The 25,056-nt window shown below is 47.3% G+C and overlaps 1 protein-coding gene across 2 annotated transcripts in view; it reads left to right on the top strand.

Annotated features, from left to right (window-relative positions):
- PRC1 (protein regulator of cytokinesis 1) overlaps positions 1-24,289 on the top strand; it is a 558,854-nt gene extending 534,565 nt beyond the window's left edge. For both annotated transcript variants that reach the window (XM_085644386.1, XM_085644387.1), the window contains exon 14: positions 23,185-24,289. In XM_085644386.1, coding sequence (XP_085500512.1) covers positions 23,185-23,265 — 81 coding nt within the window. In that variant the 3' untranslated portion in view covers positions 23,266-24,289. The remainder of the gene's footprint in view (positions 1-23,184) is intronic.
- The last annotated feature ends 767 nt before the right edge of the window (positions 24,290-25,056 follow it).

Below are 25,056 nucleotides of genomic sequence, written 5' to 3'. Positions count from 1 at the left end.
CTGTCTCCCTCCCTCCCTGTCTCCCTCCCTCCCTCCCTCTGTCTGTCTCCCTCCCTCCCTCCCTCTGTCTGTCTCCCTCCCTCTGTCTGTCTCCCTCCCTCTGTCTGTCTCCCTCCCTCTGTCTGTCTCCCTCCCTCTGTCTGTCTCCCTCCCTCTGTCTGTCTCCCTCCCTCTGTCTGTCTCCCTCCCTCTGTCTGTCTCCCTCCCTCTGTCTGTCTCCCTCCCTCTGTCTGTCTCCCTCCCTCTGTCTGTCTCCCTCCCTCTGTCTGTCTCCCTCCCTCTGTCTCCCACCCTCCCTCTGTCTCCCACCCTCCCTCTGTCTCCCACCCTCCCTCTGTCTCCCACCCTCCCTCTGTCTCCCACCCTCCCTCTGTCTCCCACCCTCCCTCTGTCTCCCACCCTCCCTCTGTCTCCCACCCTCCCTCTGTCTCCCACCCTCCCTCTGTCTCCCACCCTCCCTCTGTCTCCCACCCTCCCTCTGTCGCCCTCTTCCCTCCCTCCCTCTGTCGCCCTCTTCCCTCCCTCTCCCTCTGTCGGTCGCCCTCTTCCCTCCCTCTCCCTCTGTCGGTCGCCCTCTTCCCTCCCTCTCCCTCTGTCGGTCGCCCTCTTCCCTCCCTCTCCCTCTGTCGGTCGCCCTCTTCCCTCCCTCTCCCTCTGTCGGTCGCCCTCTTCCCTCCCTCTCCCTCTGTCGGTCGCCCTCTTCCCTCCCTCTCCCTCTGTCGGTCGCCCTCTTCCCTCCCTCTCCCTCTGTCGGTCGCCCTCTTCCCTCCCTCTCCCTCTGTCGGTCGCCCTCTTCCCTCCCTCTGTCGGTCGCCCTCTTCCCTCCCTCTGTCGGTCGCCCTCTTCCCTCCCTCTGTCGGTCGCCCTCTTCCCTCCCTCTGTCGGTCGCCCTCTTCCCTCCCTCTGTCGGTCGCCCTCTTCCCTCCCTCTGTCGGTCGCCCTCTTCCCTCCCTCTGTCGGTCGCCCTCTTCCCTCCCTCTGTCGGTCGCCCTCTTCCCTCCCTCTGTCGGTCGCCCTCTTCCCTCCCTCTGTCGGTCGCCCTCTTCCCTCCCTCTGTCGGTCGCCCTCTTCCCTCCCTCTGTCGGTCGCCCTCTTCCCTCCCTCTGTCGGTCGCCCTCTTCCCTCCCTCTGTCGGTCGCCCTCTTCCCTCCCGCCCTCTTCCCTCCCGCCCTCTTCCCGGTCGCCCTCTTCCCGGTCGCCCTCTTCCCGGTCGCCCTCTTCCCGGTCGCCCTCTTCCCGGTCGCCCTCTTCCCGGTCGCCCTCTTCCCGGTCGCCCTCTTCCCGGTCGCCCTCTTCCCGGTCGCCCTCTTCCCGGTCGCCCTCTTCCCGGTCGCCCTCTTCCCGGTCGCCCTCTTCCCGGTCGCCCTCTTCCCGGTCGCCCTCTTGTCGGTCGCCCTCTTGTCGGTCGCCCTCTTGTCGGTCGCCCTCTTGTCGGTCGCCCTCTTGTCGGTCGCCCTCTTGTCGGTCGCCCTCTTGTCGGTCGCCCTCTTGTCGGTCGCCCTCTTGTCGGTCGCCCTCTTGTCGGTCGCCCTCTTGTCGGTCGCCCTCTTGTCGGTCGCCCTCTTGTCGGTCGCCCTCTTGTCGGTCGCCCTCTTGTCGGTCGCCCTCTTGTCGGTCGCCCTCTTGTCGGTCGCCCTCTTGTCGGTCGCCCTCTTGTCGGTCGCCCTCTTCCCTTTGCCCTCTTCCCTTTGCCCTCTTCCCTTTGCCCTCTTCCCTTTGCCCTCTTCCCTTTGCCCTCTTCCCTTTGCCCTCTTCCCTTTGCCCTCTTCCCTTTGCCCTCTTCCCTTTGCCCTCTGCCCTCTGTCGGTCGCCCTCTGCCCTCCCTCTCCCTCTGTCGGTCGCCCTCTGCCCTCCCTCTCCCTCTGTCGGTCGCCCTCTTCCCTCCCTCTCCCTCTGTCGGTCGCCCTCTTCCCTCCCTCTCCCTCTGTCGGTCGCCCTCTTCCCTCCCTCTCCCTCTGTCGGTCGCCCTCTTCCCTCCCTCTCCCTCTGTCGGTCGCCCTCTTCCCTCCCTCGCCCTCTGTCGGTCGCCCTCTTCCCTCCCTCGCCCTCTGTCGGTCGCCCTCTTCCCTCCCTCGCCCTCTTCCCTCCCTCTCCCTCTGTCGGTCGCCCTCTTCCCTCCCTCTCCCTCTGTCGGTCGCCCTCTTCCCTCCCTCTCCCTCTGTCGGTCGCCCTCTTCCCTCCCTCTCCCTCTGTCGGTCGCCCTCTTCCCTCCCTCTCCCTCTGTCGGTCGCCCTCTTCCCTCCCTCTCCCTCTGTCGGTCGCCCTCTTCCCTCCCTCTCCCTCTGTCGGTCGCCCTCTTCCCTCCCTCTCCCTCTGTCGGTCGCCCTCTTCCCTCCCTCTCCCTCTGTCGGTCGCCCTCTTCCCTCCCTCTCCCTCTGTCGGTCGCCCTCTTCCCTCCCTCTCCCTCTGTCGGTCGCCCTCTTCCCTCCCTCTCCCTCTGTCGGTCGCCCTCTTCCCTCCCTCTCCCTCTGTCGGTCGCCCTCTTCCCTCCCTCTCCCTCTGTCGGTCGCCCTCTTCCCTCCCTCTCCCTCTGTCGGTCGCCCTCTGTCGGTCGCCCTCTGTCGGTCGCCCTCTGTCGGTCGCCCTCTGTCGGTCGCCCTCTGTCGGTCGCCCTCTGTCGGTCGCCCTCTGTCGGTCGCCCTCTGTCGGTCGCCCTCTGTCGGTCGCCCTCTGTCGGTCGCCCTCTGTCGGTCGCCCTCTGTCGGTCGCCCTCTGTCGGTCGCCCTCTGTCGGTCGCCCTCTGTCGGTCGCCCTCTGTCGGTCGCCCTCTGTCGGTCGCCCTCTGTCGGTCGCCCTCTGTCGGTCGCCCTCTGTCGGTCGCCCTCTTCCCTTTGCCCTCTTCCCTTTGCCCTCTTCCCTTTGCCCTCTTCCCTTTGCCCTCTTCCCTTTGCCCTCTTCCCTTTGCCCTCTTCCCTTTGCCCTCTTCCCTTTGCCCTCTTCCCTTTGCCCTCTTCCCTTTGCCCTCTTCCCTTTGCCCTCTTCCCTTTGCCCTCTTCCCTTTGCCCTCTCTCTCCCCCACCCCCTCTTCCCTCTCTCTCCCCCACCCCCTCTTCCCTCTCTCTCCCCCACCCCCTCTTCCCTCTCTCTCCCCCACCCCCTCTTCCCTCTCTCTCCCCCACCCCCTCTTCCCTCTCTCTCCCCCACCCCCTCTTCCCTCTGTCTCCCCCACCCCCTCTTCCCTCTGTCTCCCCCACCCCCTCTTCCCTCTGTCTCCCCCACCCCCTCTTCCCTCTGTCTCCCCCACCCCCTCTTCCCTCTGTCTCCCCCACCCCCTCTTCCCTCTGTCTCCCCCACCCCCTCTTCCCTCTGTCTCCCCCACCCCCTCTTCCCTCTGTCTCCCCCACCCCCTCTGTCTCCCTGTGAGAAGTTGGCCTGATATATGTCACTGGTTCTAGTGTACACCTTGTATCAGTCCAAACAACCCTTATGGTGATTGGTTGTAAAGTCAACCTTATAGACCAGCTATCCTAGTGGTAGCATGGACAAGAGCAGTCTTAGGCTAAACTCTTTATGGCATGTGAAACCAGCTGATATACTATTTGCAATCCCTTGAATACCAAATGAAAGGACACCACAACAAATATATTATAAAAATAGAATGTATTTATTCTAGTCAAAATACCCTCAGCACTCTTTATGAGATTCGAGTTAAGTACAACAGTCTTATTTAAGCATACATAAGTCACACAGGTAAGTAATACAGTTAGGCCCTTGGGGGCCACGCAAACCATATACTAAGTAAGTGGTATGAGAACCACGGTCACGAACACAGGTTAGGCCTAGGCCTAGGGAATCGCTGGGGCTACACTATCCTATCAGTTGCTAGGCAGTGGGAGGCCCACGGGATTCAGGTGCAGAGTGGAAACACTCCCGTGTAATGCGTTAAACTCGATAAAATAGTAGTATTTAGAAATTAAGAGTTTTAGGACACTTCTGAAGGAACTAGGAGTTAGAGACTTGGAAACTAGACACTTGGATAGTCAATACCCTTGTGAGCACCGGAGTACTCAAGTTACCTAGCCCACGGGCTGCGGGTGCATAGGTGTGAACTTGCGCCGGGTTTCGTCGTCGACTCCTACGGATGCCTGAAGAAAGTTGCTGACAGGCATTCAGTGAAGAGTGTCCGGTGGATTCCAAGGATGGAATCAGGAAGGAGGATACCTGCAAGCAGAGGGGACAGAGTCTAGGTCACCAGCCAGGAGCCGGGAAGGAACCAGGAAGGAACCAGGCGATGTCGTGAAGATGCAGGTGAAGAGGTGAAGCTTGTCGCAGCGGCCACGGGTACCTGGAGGCATTGGGGACGACCAGAACCAGGAGTCGAGCTGTCCCACGAGGGCTCTTGCTGTCGGCGGCGTCGATGTCGAGTTGGGACACAACAAGCCTTGGCCAGCGCAACCCACGCAGAATGAAGGATTCGCTTCTGTTGCAGACCAGGAAGGCCTGAGGTGCTTCTCTTTCACAGGGAAGCAAGGGCCAGTCTGGAGGACCAAACCAGCAGTGGAAAGTTCAAGGTTCGTCGTCACAAAGGCTACTAGCCAACGGGCAAGCAACCGGACAGACGCGTCGAGCAGGAAAATGCAGAAGGGCCCCACGCAGAACTCGTGGAGTGTGGAGGGCTGATCTTTGATGCAGATAGTGCTCTGGGTTGGGGCTTATCAATCCCCAGAGCACAACTTCGAGGGTGCCTCAAAAGCTGCGCTGGAAGCAAGTCGCCAATTTTCCCAGGTAGCCGGTCCCACGTCTCTCATCGCCTCCACAGATCTCAGCTTTGCTGTGGATGTGGATCAGGGTCGGAGAAGTCTGGAAGTCCAGGCGCTGGTCGGGGTCTGCAGTCGGTTCCTCGTAGAACTTCGGCAAAGCAAACGGCAGGTCGCTTGTTGGTGCCTGTTTGCACAGGGTGGTCACTCCTTGGCCACAAGGGAGATTCTTCAGTCTTCTTCCATAGTCGAATGTCGAAGGTCCAGAGTTTCTGTTCAAGTTCAGTTATCAGGATAATCCAAAGTCCTAGGGACTCAGCTCCTACTCTTATACTAATCTGGGGGGCTGGGTTACCTGCTAGGTCGCCAGGGAGGGGGGTGGTTACACCCCCTTCGTCCAGTTTCGCGCCAGGACTGGGGCTGGAGTGCCCCAGCACCGGTTTGAACTGGACTATCCATGAGTGTGTGCCCCAGGCAGTGTCTCGTTTCATTCATCTCTCCCTGCCCCAATACACTAAGGCCTGTCTAGGGTGGTGCTAGCACCTCCCACGGCAGGAAACCTATTGTCCAAGCCTCCCTCGCTGGAAGGACTCCCAGCAGCAGGAGGTCAGACTTGTGTCTGTGGCAGCAGCATCCATTTTGTGATGCTGGGGCTCTGGTTAACTTTAACCAGGTGGTAGGTCTTCAACATGTCTTCTCCCTCTAGAAGGGAGGAATACTATCCTCACCGCCGGAAATGGTGTGGGGGTAGTATTCCAAAGTGTTAGACACCTTACACGACATGTTTTGATAAAGCCAAACCATAGTTACCATAACCGCGAGGATTATAAGGCACTTTAAAAGTATATGGTAGGCGATATCATAGAACAGCTATAAGGACATGGTTCCGAAAGCTGCAGACAGGCTCAGCTCATGCTAGAGCACCATCTCACATGTTACCAAGCACTCTGCCTCCAGGATTGTCAAGGCCTGCCATAGGAGTGACTGATAGGTTACCCATGTGTCTATATATAAGGTAGGTATAGGAATACTACACCTAAGCAAGAGGTGATTACACAACCTTGCCCCAGCTGAGTGATCAGCCAGTTGTGTCATAATGGAAGGCCAGCCAGGGGTGGCATAATATATGCTGCGGCCCCTGGTAGGTCTAGGGTACACCTATGCCCTGGGTACCTAAGGTACACTGTACATGGTCCAAAAAGGTGATCCTTGCCAATTGGGTTATGTACCTAAAGTACATAGTGTGAATTTAGAGAGAACAGCTGGGCTGTGGGTCTGATTAGCAGGCCCACAGCCACATCTAAGTCGAAAACCAGTGAAGCAAAAGCAAAAAGTGGGGGTGAACATAGAAAGCAGACCCTACTCTCCTACACTCCCCCTCTGTCTCCCCCCTCTGTCTCCCCTCCCCCCCTCTGTCTCCCCTCCCCCCCCCCCCCTCTGTCTCCCCTCCCCCTCTCTGTTTCCCCTCCCCCCCTCTGTTTCCCCTCCCCCCTCTCTGTTTCCCCTCCCCCCTCTCTGTTTCCCCTCCCCCCTCTCTACCTCTATCTGGCTCTGTCAGTCTGTCCCTGTCTACTGTCTCCATCTCTATCTGGCTCTGTCAGTCTGTCTGTTTCTGCCTCTATCTGGCTCTGTGCCCCGGTCAGTGCACTCTTACTGTGTACTCGTCCCCGTCACCTGCCCAGAGAGGGCACCCCAACACCCCTCTCTCCCTGTGGAATGTAAAAGCCAGCTCGTTTTCTCTCTGAATTTGCTGCTTCATGGGGTTTGTGTCCCACCACTGGGCCTGGAGTCGCATCTGTTGCTGGCTTTAATTCTGACTCTCACATCTGAGCTGTCAGATAAAAGCCCTCCTTTGGCGCCCTACTCTCACACCCTGCTTTCCTCTGTCACCTCACAGCCCTCCCCCCATGTGGCAGCTTCTGGGACGTGCACACAGCTGCACCCAAGTACTTCACGGGTCTTTAAAATACCATTTACTTGTTAATGAGGCTTTGTTGTATTTCACCTCTTAGCGCCCCTGCATCTCCACTCTATCACTGGAATCGCCCGGCCCCCATAGAGCAGAGTCTCTCGAGGTCGCGCTGCTGCAACCAGCGGTGTTTGCTGACATTCTTTAAAATAATTTTTTTTTAAAACCGATTCTATGTCTGCATGGTCCGCGGACCGACAAAGGCTTGCCGGGCTGCTAGCGACCCGCGGGCCTTACTATGAGTACCCGTGCTCTAAACAAAGCTTCTATTCCCTGTACTTGCCAATCTTTAGTACCCCAGACAGTTTTCGTCTCAATGTTGTCTTTCCAAAAGTCGTAACCTTGTCTAGACAGTTGGGCAATAAAAGCTGTAGAATAAATCTGTGTTGTATTCGTTAACATACTTTTCATTCCTGTCTTGTTGACATTCTTAAAGTAAAATGTCTCTGCATTCGAGATATTAAACCCTGAAAAATATGGAAATTTCATTGCAAATGTTTTCGAGCTACCCTTTAGTGGCATAGGACAATGTTCCCATTGGTTATACATAAATACATTTCTAGGTGTTGCAGATTTATGCATAAAATGATGACCATAATGGTTATAACAATACAGTTGTTCATAGTCTGAAGAACCTTGTAAATATTCATTTTAGTGAATGCACTTGACATCTCTAGATCAGACATCATATTAACAGTCTCGAAGTCCCAATCATCAGAAAAGGTACTGGAGGTAATAAAGTCACTTAATGAAATTTTAAATAAATGTGGTATCTTTAAAAGCTCAGATGGACCAAAAATGTCATATTCGTTTTGTCCCAAACTATACCATCTGGTATAGGAATGGCTGTGATGTTCACTGCTGACAAGACTCTTGCTTCACGATGGGATGATTTGTGTGGCTGGAGAAGTAAGTGCATTCTTTTACTTGTTGTGTCCATTTGAATATATCTTCCATTAATCAGCATACCCAGAGTTATTACCAGAGCTAACCAAAGTAGAAAGAAGAATATTCCCAAACCAATCCACAGATCAATCCATGGTGAAACCGGATAAGTCTTTTTCAGTAGATGAAAAAAGTCTGTTGCTTGTCCTTTGAAAGTTCTTTGAGCTGGCTTCGTTTCAGGCTCGCTAGGATCCTCAGAAAACGTATCAAAGCTCATGAAAAAGCCAGAAGCAGTACTGTCAATGGTTGGAATTGCATCCGTATTTGATGAAATTACTGGAACCAGTTGATCACTTGTTACTTCGTTGTAAATAGGTGTATCTGGACAAACTGTTATTTGGGTCTCAAGAGGTACAAGGTCCATAGCATTGTTGCTTAATCCTCTATTTCTTACTGTCGAATCTTCAAAGGTGATGAGTCTCTCAGTTTGAACCTCTTGGATTGTAGCTAGAGGAGTGCGTCTGCTACATTGGCGAAGTCCACTTGGCCTACTGTTCAGTATCGGCCACATAGTGTGGTTTGATCATGGCGATGGACACACATCTTTTCTCCTTTTTACCAGCAAAAGTACTGTTCTTGATTCGTAGATTGCTAGGACAGGTACTGGTTGTCTGTAAGAAGGTCCAAATTACTTCTTATCTGCGATCTTTTCTCTGACTAGATCCCCAAGCTTTGGGATCCAGAAAGGCCTTGCTTCGTCAGCCAGATTTTTCTCAGTGGTGGTTGGCTTCAGGACCAGGTTGCTTTGTTGCTTTCTAAGTTCATTTAAGTCCTGTAAAACAGCCAAACGATCTTTGATATCAAATTGTTTGTTTTCCACCACTGTGCTTTTCATATCTAAGTCCGGAACCAACATTCTAGTCCCAAACAGGACCTCCTATGCAGTGACACCCCCTAGATAACGTCTTGGCAAGTTAAGTGCGCGCTGGACCCCATATAAATGTTTGACCCACCCATCACCCGAACCTAATACCCTAGCTGTTACAGACTGCTTTATGTCCTGGTTTTTTCTTTCCACAACAGAATTTCCCTCAGGAGGAAATGGAGAAGAACACCGCAATGCTACGCCCAGACTGGCCATGGCTTCTTTGTAAGCCCTAGAGCTAAACGCAGGACCCTGGTCAGAATGTAGTGTGCCTATTGCGTATGTGCCGATAAAGACTCCCAAATCTTTTAGAACAGTTTGAGCGTCAGCCGAGCGCTGAGGCCACATCCATAGGAACCTAGACTTAGTGTTTCTGGGATTGCATTTGTCTAAGAGGACCCCTGCACATAGATAGTCTAATGCTATCTAATAATGGCTGAACTGGGCTGGTTATGTTGTAGTCGGGTATCTGGTGGAGTTATGTACTGCGATCTCTATTGCATGCTATACAGTTATTAATGAAAATGTGAATGAAAGTATTCATCCCTGGCCACCAGTACATCTCTTTTTGTTCTAAAATTGTCTGAGATCACCTGATGTATCAGACCCTCTCACAGATGTGCTTCGTAAATCAAAGCTGCTCTACGTTCCCTGTTTGGAATTACAATATCCCCCACTCCAGGAATTCGAGCAAACGGAACGCCATTCGCATCAATTATGAGTATTTGAGTGGAAACTTTTTGGGTAATGCCGTACCGCTGCTTTTGCTTGATGCATTGACAGCCAGCATTATTTCTGTCTATTTTTGTTTTTGAACGAAGGATTGCAGCCACGTGAGCCGTGTGCACAGCCCCTTTCGCGGCTTCATCAGCCAATGAATTCCCTTCAACGTGAACGCCATCACGTTGGTGACTCAGCGTGTGTATCACGTGAGTGTTCTGTAGTCCGTTTCGCAACTGAACTACTTGTTCCCAAAGCAATGTGTGCTTGATTGTGCCACCTTTTGCATCTTTGAAACCATTTTTAATCCAATTCTGTAAATATTCATTGCAAGATTGAACACAGTAAAAAATCGCACACTAGGAGTGTGGGGGATTCGCGATCCGTGTTTTCAAGTGCCATCTTAAATGCTTGTAGTTCAGCTCGCTGAGCTGTACAATCTCCTAGAGATTGGGTTTTTGTGACCATTGGTCTGAATTTGCCATCTCGCATGCAACCTTTAACGATAACACACGCTGCACTGTAAGCTAGTTTACTCCCCGTAGCGGGCTGTGCAGATCCATCAGTATAAATTATAAATTCGTACTGCTCAAGAGGGAGAATTACAGTAGGCAGAGGACATTCGAGTTCATATTGCAGGAATGCTTGTGTTTTTAAATATGGATCAAAAACGTATTCAACATCAGTTGCAGCAAGAGAATTAACACATTGTATCCATCTCGGATGTAAAGCTTTTGCATTTGGAATGCTAGCCTTTGTAACTGCCTCTAGGGCTGGTACAGGAGTCACAACCATAATGTGTTTCCCCTGTGCTAGGGCTTTTTCTTTTGCTACAGCGGTTTGAACTGCTGTCTGAATTTTTTCTGTAGAAGTGAATTTCATTTCTGCTTGTTATACAAGTGGGATTTGTATGCAATTGGTACTTTTTCACCTTCATTAAAAGTTAAGTAGGTGAATCCGCATTGACCCGGAATTATTCAGATCACTAAGTTGCGTGCGTTTACGCGTGTTTGCAAGTGTTTCGTTGCTAACATGTCCGTTTGTAGTGAACGCAACATTTGTGTGTTTTTGTGTCCAATGTGGGATTTTTAAAATCAGGTTTGATTAATTCGTAGAGAGGTTTAACCCTTTCTGCGTAATTTAAAATGTAAGTTCTTTCAAAATTCAGGAAACCTAGAATCGACTGTACATTTTTCAGCATTTTTTGACGGATGGAGCAGCTCACTTTTTTCTAAAAAGTTGGCTGCCAGGCTTTTACCTTCACTGGATAGTTCATATCCTAGGAATAGGATGTTGAGGTGGGCAATTCTTGACTTCTTAAAGTTGAATTTGTAACCCTCTGAGGCAAAGCCCATTATTATGGTGCTCACCCTGTTCAAGTGCCTATCCAGGTCATCGTCTGTCAGATGTATATCATCGACATATGACAACGCCTCATCATAATAAGTTTGTAGTAACTCTGTTACCCTTGCGGAGAATAACCACGGGCTGTTCTTGAATTCCTGGGACAGTTGACAAAATTGACGCTGGGTCCCCATTATTGAGAAAGCGGTCAAATATCTGCTTTCTGGTGCAATATTTTGACAAAAGAAACCATTTGAAATGTCTAATGTGGATTTATATTTTTTACAATGTTATTCATTAACGCTGTACTATGTGCACTCTGCATTGCAAATGTTTTGCAACAAGAATTTAAGTGTCTGTAATCCAAAACTAGACGATATGTATTGTCTGGTTTGGAGACAGGAAACAAAGGATTGTTCGTTGATGAGGTGCATGTTTCAATCACCCCCTGATATTCAAGTTGATCTAAAATCTCCCTGACCTGTTTTTTAGCTTCTTGCTTAACTGGGTACTGCCTTTGTGCAGTCGGTTGATTTTTGTTTTTTTTTAACTGGATTTTATGGTGAGGTGAGTCCTCATCCCATCCTACATGGATTTTATACAGTGCTGGGGCTTGGGCTACTGCCCGTTTCCTGGCTAATGTATATTTTAAATGAACTGGAATATGGTTGGAAAAGGCAGGCATAATGATGGCCTTGCCATGTGGGCACTCCCTGACAAATTCTGGTGGCCAGTCCTGTTCTGCTAGAAGTATATCATAACCCTTTGAAAGATGCTCCCAAAAGAGTCGTTTCACTTTCCTTGGTATTTCTCCCTCCTTCCGGAGTGTTATTTCATATAACCTATGTGGAGAACTAACCCTGGTGTCTACAGTCTCAACTTGTATGTCTTCGTTCAAGTCCACTGTCTCAAAGTCCCTTCAGGTTCTGGCGAACTATTGTAACTTCTGCTGCACTGTCCAGCATGGTCTGGGCCCATTCTCCGTTCCTGAGTTGGGTTCTCAATATTCTCGTCATGTCTGATCTTTAGACCTGCTACCTTTTTTTTGGAGAATTGAGGTTTTGCTTTATTTTTCTGAACGCGTTGATCGTCTTTGGACTCCACGCGTTCTTCCTTGTTTTCTGACAGTCCTCTTCTTTCGGATGTCTGTGACGACATCTGAAAGGTACGAGAGGAACGTCTTGAGATCTGTCAGGTTTTCTCAAATTATCCCTATTCCGGAGATTGTACCTCCTTTCGGAGGGCTCCTTCTGTGGAGGAGACCTACCTCTGGAATGAGAACGCTTCTCTTTGGAATTCTGTTTGCTATTTTCCCACTTCATTTTAGAAGAGGCAGGAGTGTTTTTTGGAAAGACCTTATCATGACTTTCAGACAGTTGTGGTTTTACTGGTTTCCCCCCCAAACTGTCTGCCTTATTCTTCATAGGATATCTCAATTATTCTGGCTAGTTCTTGAGGTTGTTCTGTTACATCAAATTCCCTTAGCTTCTGGCGGATCGCCACTGATGCTGCTTCTCCTTTAATATTAGATATTATTGTTGAGACCTGGTCGAAATTTTTAAGTAACTTCATACCTAAATTTATATCAGGCTCTGTCCCTTTTTAGTTTTGAATCTGTTTTAGGACATCTGGTATTTCCGCCATGGACGGAACACCATGTGTTTTTGTGTAGATTGCACCAAAGACTGTGCCCCAAGTGGTGCAGTCTTCCAGATGTGGTGTAATCCCCACTGGTAAACAGATTGTTAGAATTCTGTGTTTCTCATAAGGGCCAGTATTGGGAAATACTGCTTCGATTTGAGTATTTTTTTTTAGCTATCCAGAATGGAATTTGTTCACGTTTTGTGGGCATTTTTCCCATGACTGCGTGTAAAGTCTGTGGTGATTTTTAGTGTATTCCCCTGATGAGGGGCTGGATTTTGAATGGTTAATGGTGGTTGGACTGTAAAAGTCTGCATGACTTATTGAACCAATTGTCTATAAATCTTGATTAACTCCTTGAGTTGAGCAAGTAAATCTACATCTGACATTTCTTCAATGTCAGGATGGGGTGTGTAGCTGGCTAAAATTGCCCATGTTGCTCCTGGTCTACCTAGTAGACCGAGCCTGGTAATGTGATTGTAATGTTTTAGGGCGCCTTTAAACCAGAGCTCCTGCTATGCGAGTGGAATTTCAATATCCTCGAAAGGAATATATTCCTCTGGTGGTTCATCTTCTTTGTAGAAGTGAAACAAGTGTGTTACTGGATTTGATTCTGGGAATACTATCCATGAGTAGAATACCTCTGTCTGGTGAGATTCATGTGCCTCTATCACAAACTGCTCTACCACCTCTTGGTGTTAGACCATGTTTTATAAGTTTTAGAGTGATGGCTCTCCTTAAATTTGCATGGATGATTATAGTATCCTTGTCAGTTTCTTGAAAACCTGTACGATTAAAAGCTGCTTTGACTTGATCAGCCGCAGCTCCACCAGGATCGGTGTTTGTGCCGTTTTCGGACCTGTTGAAATGTAAAATTCAGAGCAAGTTACAAGGGAACAAAGATAAGGTGCACAATATTTTTGAACACTGTATCCTTTCAACGTTGAACAAAACCAAACAGCTAATACATAGGACTTTCGTCCTACTCTGCTATGGCGGATATTATCCCTACCCACTCCAGACATCTTATGGAGTTTTATGAGTAGAGGGTCTCTGAGAAAAGCCCGACTGAGTTACTTCAGTATCTAGCGTTAAATTAGTGCCTTACCAAACCTTTGGGCGCCATGTAGTGTAGTTCCTATATCCCCAAAAGGCTCTGCGCATTGGAATAACATACACTATGGATTTGACATAGGACTAAGTTCAGTATATCTTTATCAAGTATATTAAACTTAATTACTTGTGTGTGCCAGCTAACTCGGAGGTCACTAGAAACTTCTTGAATATACAAGAAGGAATTAGTCTCTGACAACTGCATAAACATGACAACTTTGTTTCCCTTTAGAATCGGAACAGTCTCAATCGTGGAACCAATAGATAAGTTTAATTCAGTCAATCGTGCATGCTTAGCTTCTACAGAGTTGCTCAGAAATAGAGACGGGCGTTTCAATAAAAGGGTTTATTGAACAGTCTTATTTCTCATGCAAGAGATATGAATTGCTCCAATCGTAAGACAGACTGCGAAGTACAATATGTACGAGGTTAGCAGTAAGATAAAACAATACTGTAGCTAGGACCTATATTAATCAAAATACATACATAAATAACATAATGCTAAAATGTGATACTTATCTGATGTTTCTAAATTGTCCTACCCCACTGTACCTAACCTAAGTGCAGTACGAGGTTTGAAGTAGGTGCTGTTTCCCCGCAAGGGAAGTCAGAGAGCACTGAAGGATGACCGCGTCAGGTCAGTGCATCAGGCTGGAACTCGATCTCCTTCCAAACTTGCCGTGGCGAACCGCGTAGTCTGGGTTGGATCAAAACCTCCGGGAACCGCAATTTGCCAGGGCAAGTGCTGGTTTATTTACACCTTGAAGCTGTCTAGGAATGCCAGTATTGACATAAAAGTCGGGCTGAGGAACTTCATGAATGAACCCCAAAGGAATAGATGTTCATGCATACTTAATGAGTTCTTGGAGAAATCAATATTCAAGCTGAGGGAAATTCCTAAAGGCTTAAGGGTCTGGTTTTCCAAGAATTCGTTGTGACATGGATGGACGGATGTAGGTGGCCATGCCTGTATTTGGTTTGTACGGACAATGTCTAAATAAGGGCCGGGTTTTTATGTCCAAATAAGGGCAATGTGAATTGTACCTATATAAGGGCATAAATCGGGAAACCTATATACGGAATCTAATTCTGCACGCAACACATTAAGCGTTTGTTCTTGGCATGTAGAGTTGTAGATTCACATGCTTTGCATACTCCTGTCACCTAGTGTTGGATCTGGATGTTTGCAAGTTGTTTTTCTTTGAAGAAGTCTTTCCAGTAACGGGGTAAGGTGACTCGTCCTTTCAGTGATAGTGCTCATGGGCATGGACTGCATTGTCAGATTATTTTCCTGCAAGAGGGTGAGAATGGAGTAAATGCGTGTAGTAAAGAGATGTCCATACGTATGTAATATAAATAATGAGACCTGCAACAACTACAGCTGACTGGGGAGGTGGGAGGGCACAAGTGAATCTACATGCCATGAACAGATGCTTACTGGGTAAGTAACACAATCCGTTTGAGGCATATGCGCTGTAGATACACATGCTTTGCATAGACTATATAGCAGTATTCTCCCAAAGCAGTGGCTAACCAGTATATGTTGCAGTTATCTGAAAGTGTCTTTAGCACTGCTTGCCCGTTATTGGCTTGTTGCCGTGCTAACACATCCATTCAATAGTGTTTGGTAAATGTGTGTGGTGTAGACCATGTTGCTGCTTTACAGATATCAGCTATAGAAATGTTACCTAAAAAGGCCATAGATGCCCCTATTTTGCTAGTGGAATGAGCTGTAGGGGGTATAAAGTTCTTTCAGCTTTTGCATAGCAAGTTTGAGTGAAATGCTAGATTTAGGTATAGGATTGTTTTTGTGAGGTGGAGCAAATGCAACAAAATGTTGCCTTGTTTCACGAAAATAAATTGTCCTTTCGATATATAGATATATATATATATTACAATAACGCTCTTCTGACATCAAGTGTGTGAAGAGCTCGTTCTGCTACAAAATTAGGTTGAAGAAAGAATACAGGTAACAACTCTCCTTAATGAAGTGAATGAAATGAGAAAGGCAACCTTCCATGAAAGGAACTGTAAAGGACAATTGTGTAATGGTTCAAGCGTGGACCCATGAGTCTTGTAAGTACAATGTTGAGATTCCATACCGGTGTCGGAGTTATTCAGGGTGCTATTACTCTTTTTAAGCCCTCCATAAATGCTTCAATCACAGGAACTTTGAACAAAGATAAATGCTGTCTGTTTTGCAAACATGCAGCAACTGATGCAAGGTGCAATCGAATAGATGTGTAGCTAGGCTAGTTAGTTTGACGTGCAGAAGGTAACAAATAATGTTTTGAACAGAAGCGTCTAGTCTAACCACTGACTTGTTCCTCAATGACTTCTCTCCTCCCCATTCTGTGAAGTAGCTTCTTTAACATCTAGGTCCCAAGTTAGAATTTTTCTTCGCTCAATGTTTGGCATAAAAGGAGAAAATTAAACTGACGTCTGCATACGAGGGGTGCGCCTAAAAGCAGTTCCGGGGTGGTACGGAGTCACTGAGCTGCACAACGCCACCCACTGGTGAGCGGGAGCACTTCTAACACCCACCTCCAAATGCAGACTGGCACCTGCGGATTTTCTAATGGAGAGGAAGCTTGCATGGAGTATGCACCATAAAGGGCGTTAGTGGAGGTAAATAACCCTGTTCACTTGACTGTAACGGTGTAACCCCTCTTCAGTTTACAAGCACTCCTGCTGTTGGTAGTCAAAGTACATCCCACAGTTTGATGGGCAAGTGAGTAGTGTGACATGCAGTGGACATCTTATGTTTGTTTAGTTTTTGTATAGCGTTCGAATGCCGAGGCGTCTTGGCGCTGTAAGTGTGGTGACAGGGAGGCACGATATAGCACGGCCTATGTAGCTGCAAAAAGCTGGGTTTTCAAACGCTTCCTAAAAAGATGAAGGTTGGGTTGAAGCCTCATAGCTAGAGGCTACTTATTCCAAAGTTTGGCCGCATAGTGTGTAATTGCATGGCCTCCCCAACTTTCTCGTCTTATCTTTGTCACTTTGATAAGACCTTGAGTAGCCGATCTAAGCGTGCGTGACGGAACATATGGTACAAAAAGTTTTTGAAGACCATCAGTAGCACCTCCATAAATTGCCTTATGCACAAGTGTTAGAGATTTAAGCTGTTTAATGGGCAGCCAATGAAGGGATCTAATTCTAGCTGAGGTTGGCTGTCCTCTATGTAAGCCCAATAAAAGTCTGGCTGCAGCGTTTTGTAAAGACTGTAGTCTTTGCAGTTGAAATTTGTCAATTCCCAGAAACAGAGCATTGGAATAATCCAACTTTGAGAGGAAAAGATCCACCATCACTGTTTTTTTTGTAGCTCCTGAGGTATAAAAGGAAAGATCTTCCTCAATTTTTAAAAGAAAAAAACATGAGGAAGTGAGGCTATTAACCTGTGCACTAAAATTCAGCTTATTATCGAAAAGAATACCCAGGTTTCCAACCTTCTCCACTGGGGATGGACATTCAACGGCCTCAGTCGGCCACCACGATTGGTTCCACAGGGGCAGACCTGGCCCAAACTCCATCACCTCTGTCTTGTCTGTGTTTATTTTCAGATAGTTCCAGCCCATCCAAGACATAATCTCTGTGAGACAGGAATGAAATCTAAGTGCTGTGGTCTCTGGCTGATTGGTGATAGAAATGACAAGTTGAGTCATCGGCGTACGAGACCAGAGCAAAGCCATGTCTCCCAACGAGGTTAGCCAGTGGGGTGACGTATAAATTAAACTGGGTTGGAGATAGGGCGGACCCCTGTGGAACTCCGCAGGGAAGGTGAAAACTGTCTGATTTCATGCCGTCCCAAAACAGCTTCTGCTCCCTATTCTCCAAGGAGGAGGCTAGTAGGGACAAGGCGGCTCCCCCACTCCCACCCCTATATCCCTCAGCCGCTGCACCAGAACAGTGTGATTACCGGTGTCAAATGCGGCTGATGGGTCAAGGAGCACGAGGACCGCCTTCCTACCACCATCCACCACCTTGCGAATCTCTTCAGCTGCCATAATTAAAGCAGATTCAGTCAAGTGACGTGGACGAAAACCATGTTGAGAAGTATCCAACAGGTTGTTTACGTCAAGATAGTCTGTTAAGACTCTGTTAAGTTGTTTCTCTAGAACTTTGGCAGCAATTGGGAGACCAGCAATAGGGCGATAGTTCTTGGAGTCACTAGGGTCCAAACTTGGTTTCTTTAGGAGAGGTGTGATAGCTGCCCTTTTCCAGGTTGTAGGGTAGTGGCCAGAGGCTAAGACTTGATTTCAAATAGGAGTAAGATTTTCACAAATCGTATATGCTGCTTGGTGCATAATGAACGGTGGACAGGGATCGGTAGGTGCCCCTGATTTTAAGGAGAGAAGAAGTTTATAAACCTCTTTATTCATTGGCTGAAAGCTAGTCAGCTTACATTGGGACAGGTTACGGACACTGTCATGTCCTGAGATCTCTGGGTGCTTGGAAAATTATTATAAATTCCTTGCACCTTCTCTTGAAAATGATCCGCCAATTTATTACATAGGTTTTGGTGTGGTTTGAAAGTACTAATTTGCTGGGGTTTAGCCAGCAGGTTGACGGATTTGAACAGTTCTCTTGTGGAATTACCTGCCTCCTTAATTTTTACTGTGAAAAAGTTTTTTTTGCAGCCAATATTGCCTCCTTGTATAGCAGAATAGTGTGATTGTAAATAGCTTTCTTTTGACTATTGTAGTCTTGCCGCCAAAAACGCTCCGCCTTTCTGCAATTAATCTTTAGACTTTTGAGTTCTGGAGTATACCATGGGGCTGATATCTTGACTCATTTTGTTACTAGTTTCTCTGGTGCGACCTTATTAGCCGGTGACAGTAACCAGTCGTTAAACTGCAGTACTGCCTTGTTGTTATCAGGGTCTAAAATAGTTGGAAAAAAGTCAAGTGCAGACTCAAACTCCATCCTTAATTTTATCCCATCGACTTATTGGTACTTTTGCGGTACTGGCTTGTGCTCTAGGATGTATCTGAGAGGTTTTAAGATTAAAATATATAGCCTTGTGGTCTGTCCATGGCAGATCTAGTGAATTGGAAAAAGTAAATATCCAAGTTACTGGTAAAGATCCCATCCAACGTGTGACCTGCTTGGTGGGATGGTCCAATTACCAATTGTTTGAGGTTAAATGCCTCAAGATTGTCTAGCAGCCTGATCGTGTCTATATTATTGTTCGATTCTAAGTAATAGTTAAAATCTCCCAGAATAGTGAGGGAATGAGTCAGTATACGATTCCATGAGTGTCAGAAGGGCTTGGGAGAAAGCCCCTCTAGTTCCTGGAGGGCGGTATATCAGTATCCCTTGAAAAATCAGAAAGTTATTGAGTTTTATACGAAAATGCAATGCTTCTGCCAGGAGAGTAGAGATAGTCTCCAATTGTATTTTGAAATTAGCACGATAAATAGCTATTCCCCCCTCCTTTGCCTGTCACTCAATCTTGGGAAAAACATGCATAACCCTCTGGAACAACAACGTTCCAGTCGGGCGCGGAAGTGCTATCAGTCCAAGTTTCCGTTAAGAAAACTAGATCTGGCGAAGAGGTTTGAATAAGATCTTCCAGTTCATATTTGTGTTTAACCACAGAGTGGGTATTCATCAGCAGACATCTAGCATATTCAGTTGCTGCTGCCTGAAGGTTACTGATTTTCTGCTCCGCATCCTTCTCTCTAGTTCCCATTTCTATCATTAATAAGTTCCTTTAACCCCGCCCCTTCTCTGCTTCGTGTAGAGCAGGGGTCTTCAAACTGTGGGGCGCGACCCCCAGGGGGGCCGTGGAGTGATGCAAAGGGGGTCGCGCCTTCCCAGTCACACTTCTGCCCGGCCCAAGGGCTTCAGCCCCCCCCCCCCCACTTCCCCCCCCTCCTGTGTCTCAGCCAGGCTGCTGCAGTGAAACTTGAGCTGCTGGGGGCTCAGCTGGGCAGTGTCTGGATTCCTATCTCCGGCACCCCCGTGTTTTTTCACAGGTCTTTAAAGACCATTTGCATTTTAACATGCCTTTGTAAACTGGTTACAGAGGCTTAGGTTTTTTTTGCTGGTTCCAGTACCCCCTGGGTCCCCACTGTGCCTATTCCTTACATTTTGGATTCTACATTCGCTGCCGTAGTGTGAGAATGCATTTCATGGAAAGGAATACAAAGTTGGCTTCCTGGGGGCGCTTCCTGGGGGCGCCGTGTGTGAAAGTTTATTGTGCTTTTGAAGCACCTGCTGCAGCGTTTCTTTCCCCAGCAATTACCAGGCCTCACATAAATGTCAAGATAACTGTATGATTAATTATCTTCCTGGAGAGAGATCAGTGTTTTGTATAGTTGAGGTTTTGACTTCGGTGAAGTTAGTGCAGAGGGTTAATATGCCTGCTGCAAAGAACGTGTACCAAGTAGATTACAGAGTGCGTATGATGTGAAGAGATCAGCAGGTTACTGCTTTCAAAAGAGACATCCTTTTGTTACTTGCAATTTATAACTTAAAGTCCTGATATAGAATAGTGAGCTATTAACTTTCATCCTAGAACAGCATGCACACTACAAAGAATACCTTATTAGACCATTGATTAATGTTGCAAAAAGGGTTAATTTGGCTAGAAATCAATTCTTATTATTAAAGGAAACTCCCAAACTATGCTGTTTCTTTTTCGACTCTGAGTTTGTGCTTCTCCACACCAAGCACTCTTGAACTATACTGCCTACCAGTATGGATGACATGTGACTCCTATACTTTTAGTCCTTTGGCTTATGTAACATTTCCTATACACTGATTTACACACTTATGATTGTCTCTGTGTAATGTGTGTGTGATGCAAAGTGCTCGGACACCCTACACTGGTATGAGTGGCACTATATAACTAATTCAATGCATCTGAGAGTGTGGGGTTATGGAGACTTGGTCACTGTTAAAGGGTGCTAGTGAGAGAATCCGTGGTGGGGGTGGTCATTGGGGGGGGCACCAACAAACATTGTCGCACAGGGCACCACCAGCACTAAAGCCGGCCCTGGGAAGTAGGCACAGATAAGCGCTGAAAATACCGCTTTAGGTGACTGCTTTTTTTTGTACCGACAGGGCCATCAAAATAATCTGCTGGTAACCCTAACCATAGGACTGGAAGTTTGTTGCAGGATCAGCACATTATTTATTTCCTTCACCCTCGATCCCCGATTAATGCCGCAATAGTTTAACTTAGATCTTAAAGTCTACGCCCCGTCAATAACATGCTGAGTTACTTCATGGGTCTGGGAATGCACCCTGCATTCAGACAACTCATTCCTCATTCTCGCCCTTTATTGTCACGCTCACCTTGCACTCACAGTGATCACAATGCACTCACGCTGATCACCATGCACTTGCACCATTCACCCGCTCACCTTGCACTCAGTGATCACTCTGCACTCAAAATGCACTTGTCCTGCTCACACTATACCTCAACCTGCAGTCACACGAGTACACTACTCATCCTGCACTCATGTGACACTTCACTCACCTGTCCCCGTCACTACTCAATATGCAACTCACTCAAACAAGCCCATCAGTAATCATACATTCATTCATACCATTCTGAACTTGCATCCACACCCAAAATGAGAGAGGACAGCAAGGGAGGGAGAGAATTTGATTGAAGAGGTCAGGGATGAGGAGAAATGTGAATTGCCGAAGAGAAGTGTGGACACGCAAGAAGTGAGTGTGATCCAAAGGTGAGGGCTTCTGTTAGAACAAAGGGGAGATGTGAAAGAGGAATGGGGGGACTGGAGAGGTGTAAGATACAAATAGACAAAAATTTGAATGAAGAGACGAGGTGAATGAGAAGTGCTGAGGGGCACGGGAGGTGACGGGGCCAGAGAGGCCATGAGATAAATGTGAGAGACTGTTAGAGATGAGGGCAGTGAAAGGACAGAATGGCAAGAGGTGATTAAAGGTGAAGTGAGAGGTTGAATGGGGAGAGTTCAGAAGTTGTAAAAAGGGGTGAAAGAAAATGACCTGCAAAGTGAGAGAGAGATCCGGGGTTAGGAGAGGAGAGAGGGATGGAAGGGAGGGGGTGAGAGGAAAGCTGCATGGGTAAACGGCTTAACTCTACACACAACCGCCAGGGTTTTAAGGGACCCCTGCTTCTTCCGGTCAGGGCCAGGTGAGCTTCTAATGTGGCAGCACGTATTGCTGCAGAGTGGAAGGCCCTTCACAAAGGTTGACTTGAAATCTTTCTGATGATAATTGCTGTATTTTGGTTATAAATGGGTACTGATTGGGTGAAATCTTTCCTCAGCGTTACTTTGTGTAACAAATATCAAAATAATGAAGCAATGCTATCCCAAAATACGCAGCATCACATAACCTCATTTACATTTTCATCCCACGCAATTTAGTCAACCGGTTTAGACATTTTTGTCAGGAGGGGGTCCTTACGCCTCAAAATGTTGACAGGGGGGTCTCGGTATCCAAAAGTTTGAAGACCTCTGGTGTAGAGGCATGGGGCCAGGCATTATGTCAGTGATCAATCTAAAAGTATAGTTTGGGCACCGAGCGTCTACTACGGTGTCATGTTGTAGAGATGTTATGGGGAGCACATATATTCGATTTTAAATCGAGCAGAGCTTGCCTACCATATCTAGCTGGTCAAATTTGGCCAGGGGTTCTGGCGCTGGTCGCGCTCCGGGTACCGACGGGCTTGCCTTTGGCGCCCCTGCTGCGCGTGGTCGCTCCAGCGTGTGAGATATAGCGATGGTAGGCAGGAAGACTAGAGCGTCAACCCCAGTGCAGTCCCGACCAACTTCCGGGAACCGCAGGGGCCGAACGCCGGATACTACTGTATGTAAGTGCTCAGAGGTGAGACCGAAATCCTACCGCAATGTTCAATCACCCATGAAACACAGTTACAGCCTGTAGGCGCTTGGTGCAAATAGCGCCAAGTATTTAAAAGAGATGCCGATTAAAATTTACAATTAATACAGTAATTCCAAAAGAGCAGCAAAGTTTGTGCAAATAGGCAAAGATTCCCACGTCAGAGGTCTAAAAAAGAGTAGCTGAGACTAATGCCCTGCCAGGGGTGCGAGGGGAGAATGTTTCTGCGCTCAATGTGTGGCATAAAAGGAGAAAATTAAACTGACGTCTGCATACGAGGGGTGCGCCTAAAAGCAGTTCCGGGGTGGTACGGAGTCACTGAGCTGCACAACGCCACCCACTGGTGAGCGGGAGCACTTCTAAGACCCACCTCCATATACAGACTGGCACCTGCGGATATTCTAATGGAGAGGAAGCTTGCATGGAGTATGCACCATAAAGGGCATTAGTGGAGGTAAATAACCCTGTTCACTTTACTGTAACGGTGTAACCCCTCTTCAGTTTACAAGCACTCCTGCTGTTGGTAGTCAAAGTACATCCCACGGTTTGATGGGCAGGTGAGTAGTGTGACATGCAGTGGAGGTCTTGGGCTCACGAAACATCACTCGTGTCTTTGGGCCTTGCTACACTTAAGCTTTCACACTTCAAAGTATTGCCCACTAGAGGGCCTCGTTATATTCTGATTGAAGAGTGCTTTGAGACAAACACAAAACTCAGTTAGGTAACACCTTCGTTTATATGCACCCACAGCTATTATTTTGATTTCTTGACGCCCCTGTTTCTGAATTGCAATTTTCCTTGGCTTTTAAGCACTTTAGTTGTTACGCTTTGTATCACCTACATATTTCCAAGCCCTCCTTTAGAGATCCGGCCAGTGTGGTATATGTGGAATGTTCTTCACAATCTGTAATATCAGCATGTCGGTACCTTCTAGTTCCTAGTAATTTCAGTCGCCTGAATGATTCCAAAAGCATTTAAGAGATTGATTAGCGATTGTAGAGAATGCAGTTTGTGCTGCTCAGCAGTGTAACACAATGTTCTTTTTGCAGCGCGAACTTTCAAAGGCTTCAAAATGTGACACGCCTTCTCGAGTACTGAACTCGACGTCGACGAACATTCAGCCCTACTGATGGTAACGCAGCAGCAACGTTGCTGGGCTTAGAGACCATGCCGTGAAACGGTGGACCCAGTTCAGAGCAACCGCTGCCAAAGCCTACTGTGTTTTTCTTCGGTGATTGGAGTGTACATAGACCATGGTTTGGAAGGTTTGCAGTGTTCTGTTCAGCAGACATTACCTGGAAGAACATGCTCTTGAGACTGGTTTTAGAAGACTCGCAATTTGCCGTATGTTGTTCCGATTTTGGACACGCACATTGTTTTAGTTATAATGAAGATGGATGTCGTAGTCCTTAAATGTTTGTAAAGCATTGTATCCTACTTCCCACAGTGCATCTCGTTTACCTGCTTGCAAAGGGACTGAAGGCGACGGTTCGCTGAAATACTCTTCTCTATCTCCCTTTAAATTGATTCTGCTAGTAGCAGCTTCTAAAAAAAAACGAGGCACCATTTTAAAACCACCTGACAGTGGAACACTGAATTGAAAATACTTTTTTAAAAACGTGCATAATTTTTAAAACCAATCTGCAAACTGTTTACCAATCTTGCTTTTTAGCATTCTCTTCTGCTATGGTATACTGTATTTTAGGAACACCGTTAGTGTGACTGAAGCTCACATATTTGCTACTATAAATTCATGTTGTGTACATATTTATTTGTTTTTAATGACCTAATAATCATGCACGAATTTGCACCTTTTGATAACACTACAACAATTCTAGAAAACGCTGTTTTATTATGTTACCATTTGCCTTATTGCATTGTGCATTTTGTTGCAGCGTTTTAAATGGGATGTATTCATGGTAAACACTTTATGTAAAGTTGAGCTCCTTGAGACATTTCCCACCTGGTTGTTAGTGTCGATGTATTGCAATTTACATTGAATACCCTTTGTTCATTTGGGGTACCTGTCCAAGGTATAATAGGATCTCTTACTTTGAGTGTATGGCAAAGGCTTGTGTAACAGGATGTGTTGAAATTATTAAAATATTAAAAGGCTAGAGTTGTTAACTATTAAATTTATTATTTCTGGCTATACTGAGCTGTTGGTGGTCTTTTAAAAAAAAAAAAAAAAAAAATTATTGCAAGGAACTAGTTATTTCATGCCTATAAAGGATTCTGAGACATTATCTTTAATATTGCTCAGTGTACCAACTTTAATCCTCTCCCAAATTCCCTTTTACCTGAAGGATGTCCATCCATAAAGGATGGACCCGAGGCCCATCTGTCTTCATATAGATCTGTTCTGTTTTCCTTTACACTTTGTGTGTGATGTATTTGTGTGACATTTCCTGGTGCTGGTTTCTACCTGTTATTTTCATGTGTCTTTACCCCCTGCAGAAGTTTTAATCTTTCCCTTAACAGGAGTAGTTTCCATTCATGTCCATCCTGAGCTACTTTTTTCAGTCCCCGTCGAAGAGTAACATTCTAGCTACTCACTCGTGCCTACAAATCCCTCCACAACACAGAACCCCAACTAAAGAGTGTCCTTCCACCCACCCAAGATAAACCTACCCTCCACCACCCTCGCCGAAACCCCACGCATTGGCAGAGCGAGAATGGGTGGAAGAGCCTACTCCTACATAGAGGCAAAAACCTGGAACGAACATTCGATGAACATCAGACGTTCCCCCCCCACTCTGCACACCTTCAGGATGAGCCTGAAGACCTGGATCTTTGGCAGATTCGGAACTGCACCCCAGCCACCATAAATTCAAAATATTACTGTTAAATCAGCACAAGAACAGTTTAATCAAGTGCCTAAATATATATTTGCACATATTTTAAAGTGGTATAAGCACAAG

Source organism: Triturus cristatus, chromosome 3_1, assembly GCF_964204655.1.
Source record: "Triturus cristatus chromosome 3_1, aTriCri1.1, whole genome shotgun sequence".
Lineage (NCBI taxonomy): Eukaryota > Metazoa > Chordata > Amphibia > Caudata > Salamandridae > Triturus > Triturus cristatus.
Note: the sequence above shows the minus strand (reverse complement) of the source record. Positions and strands in the feature narration are given on the sequence as shown.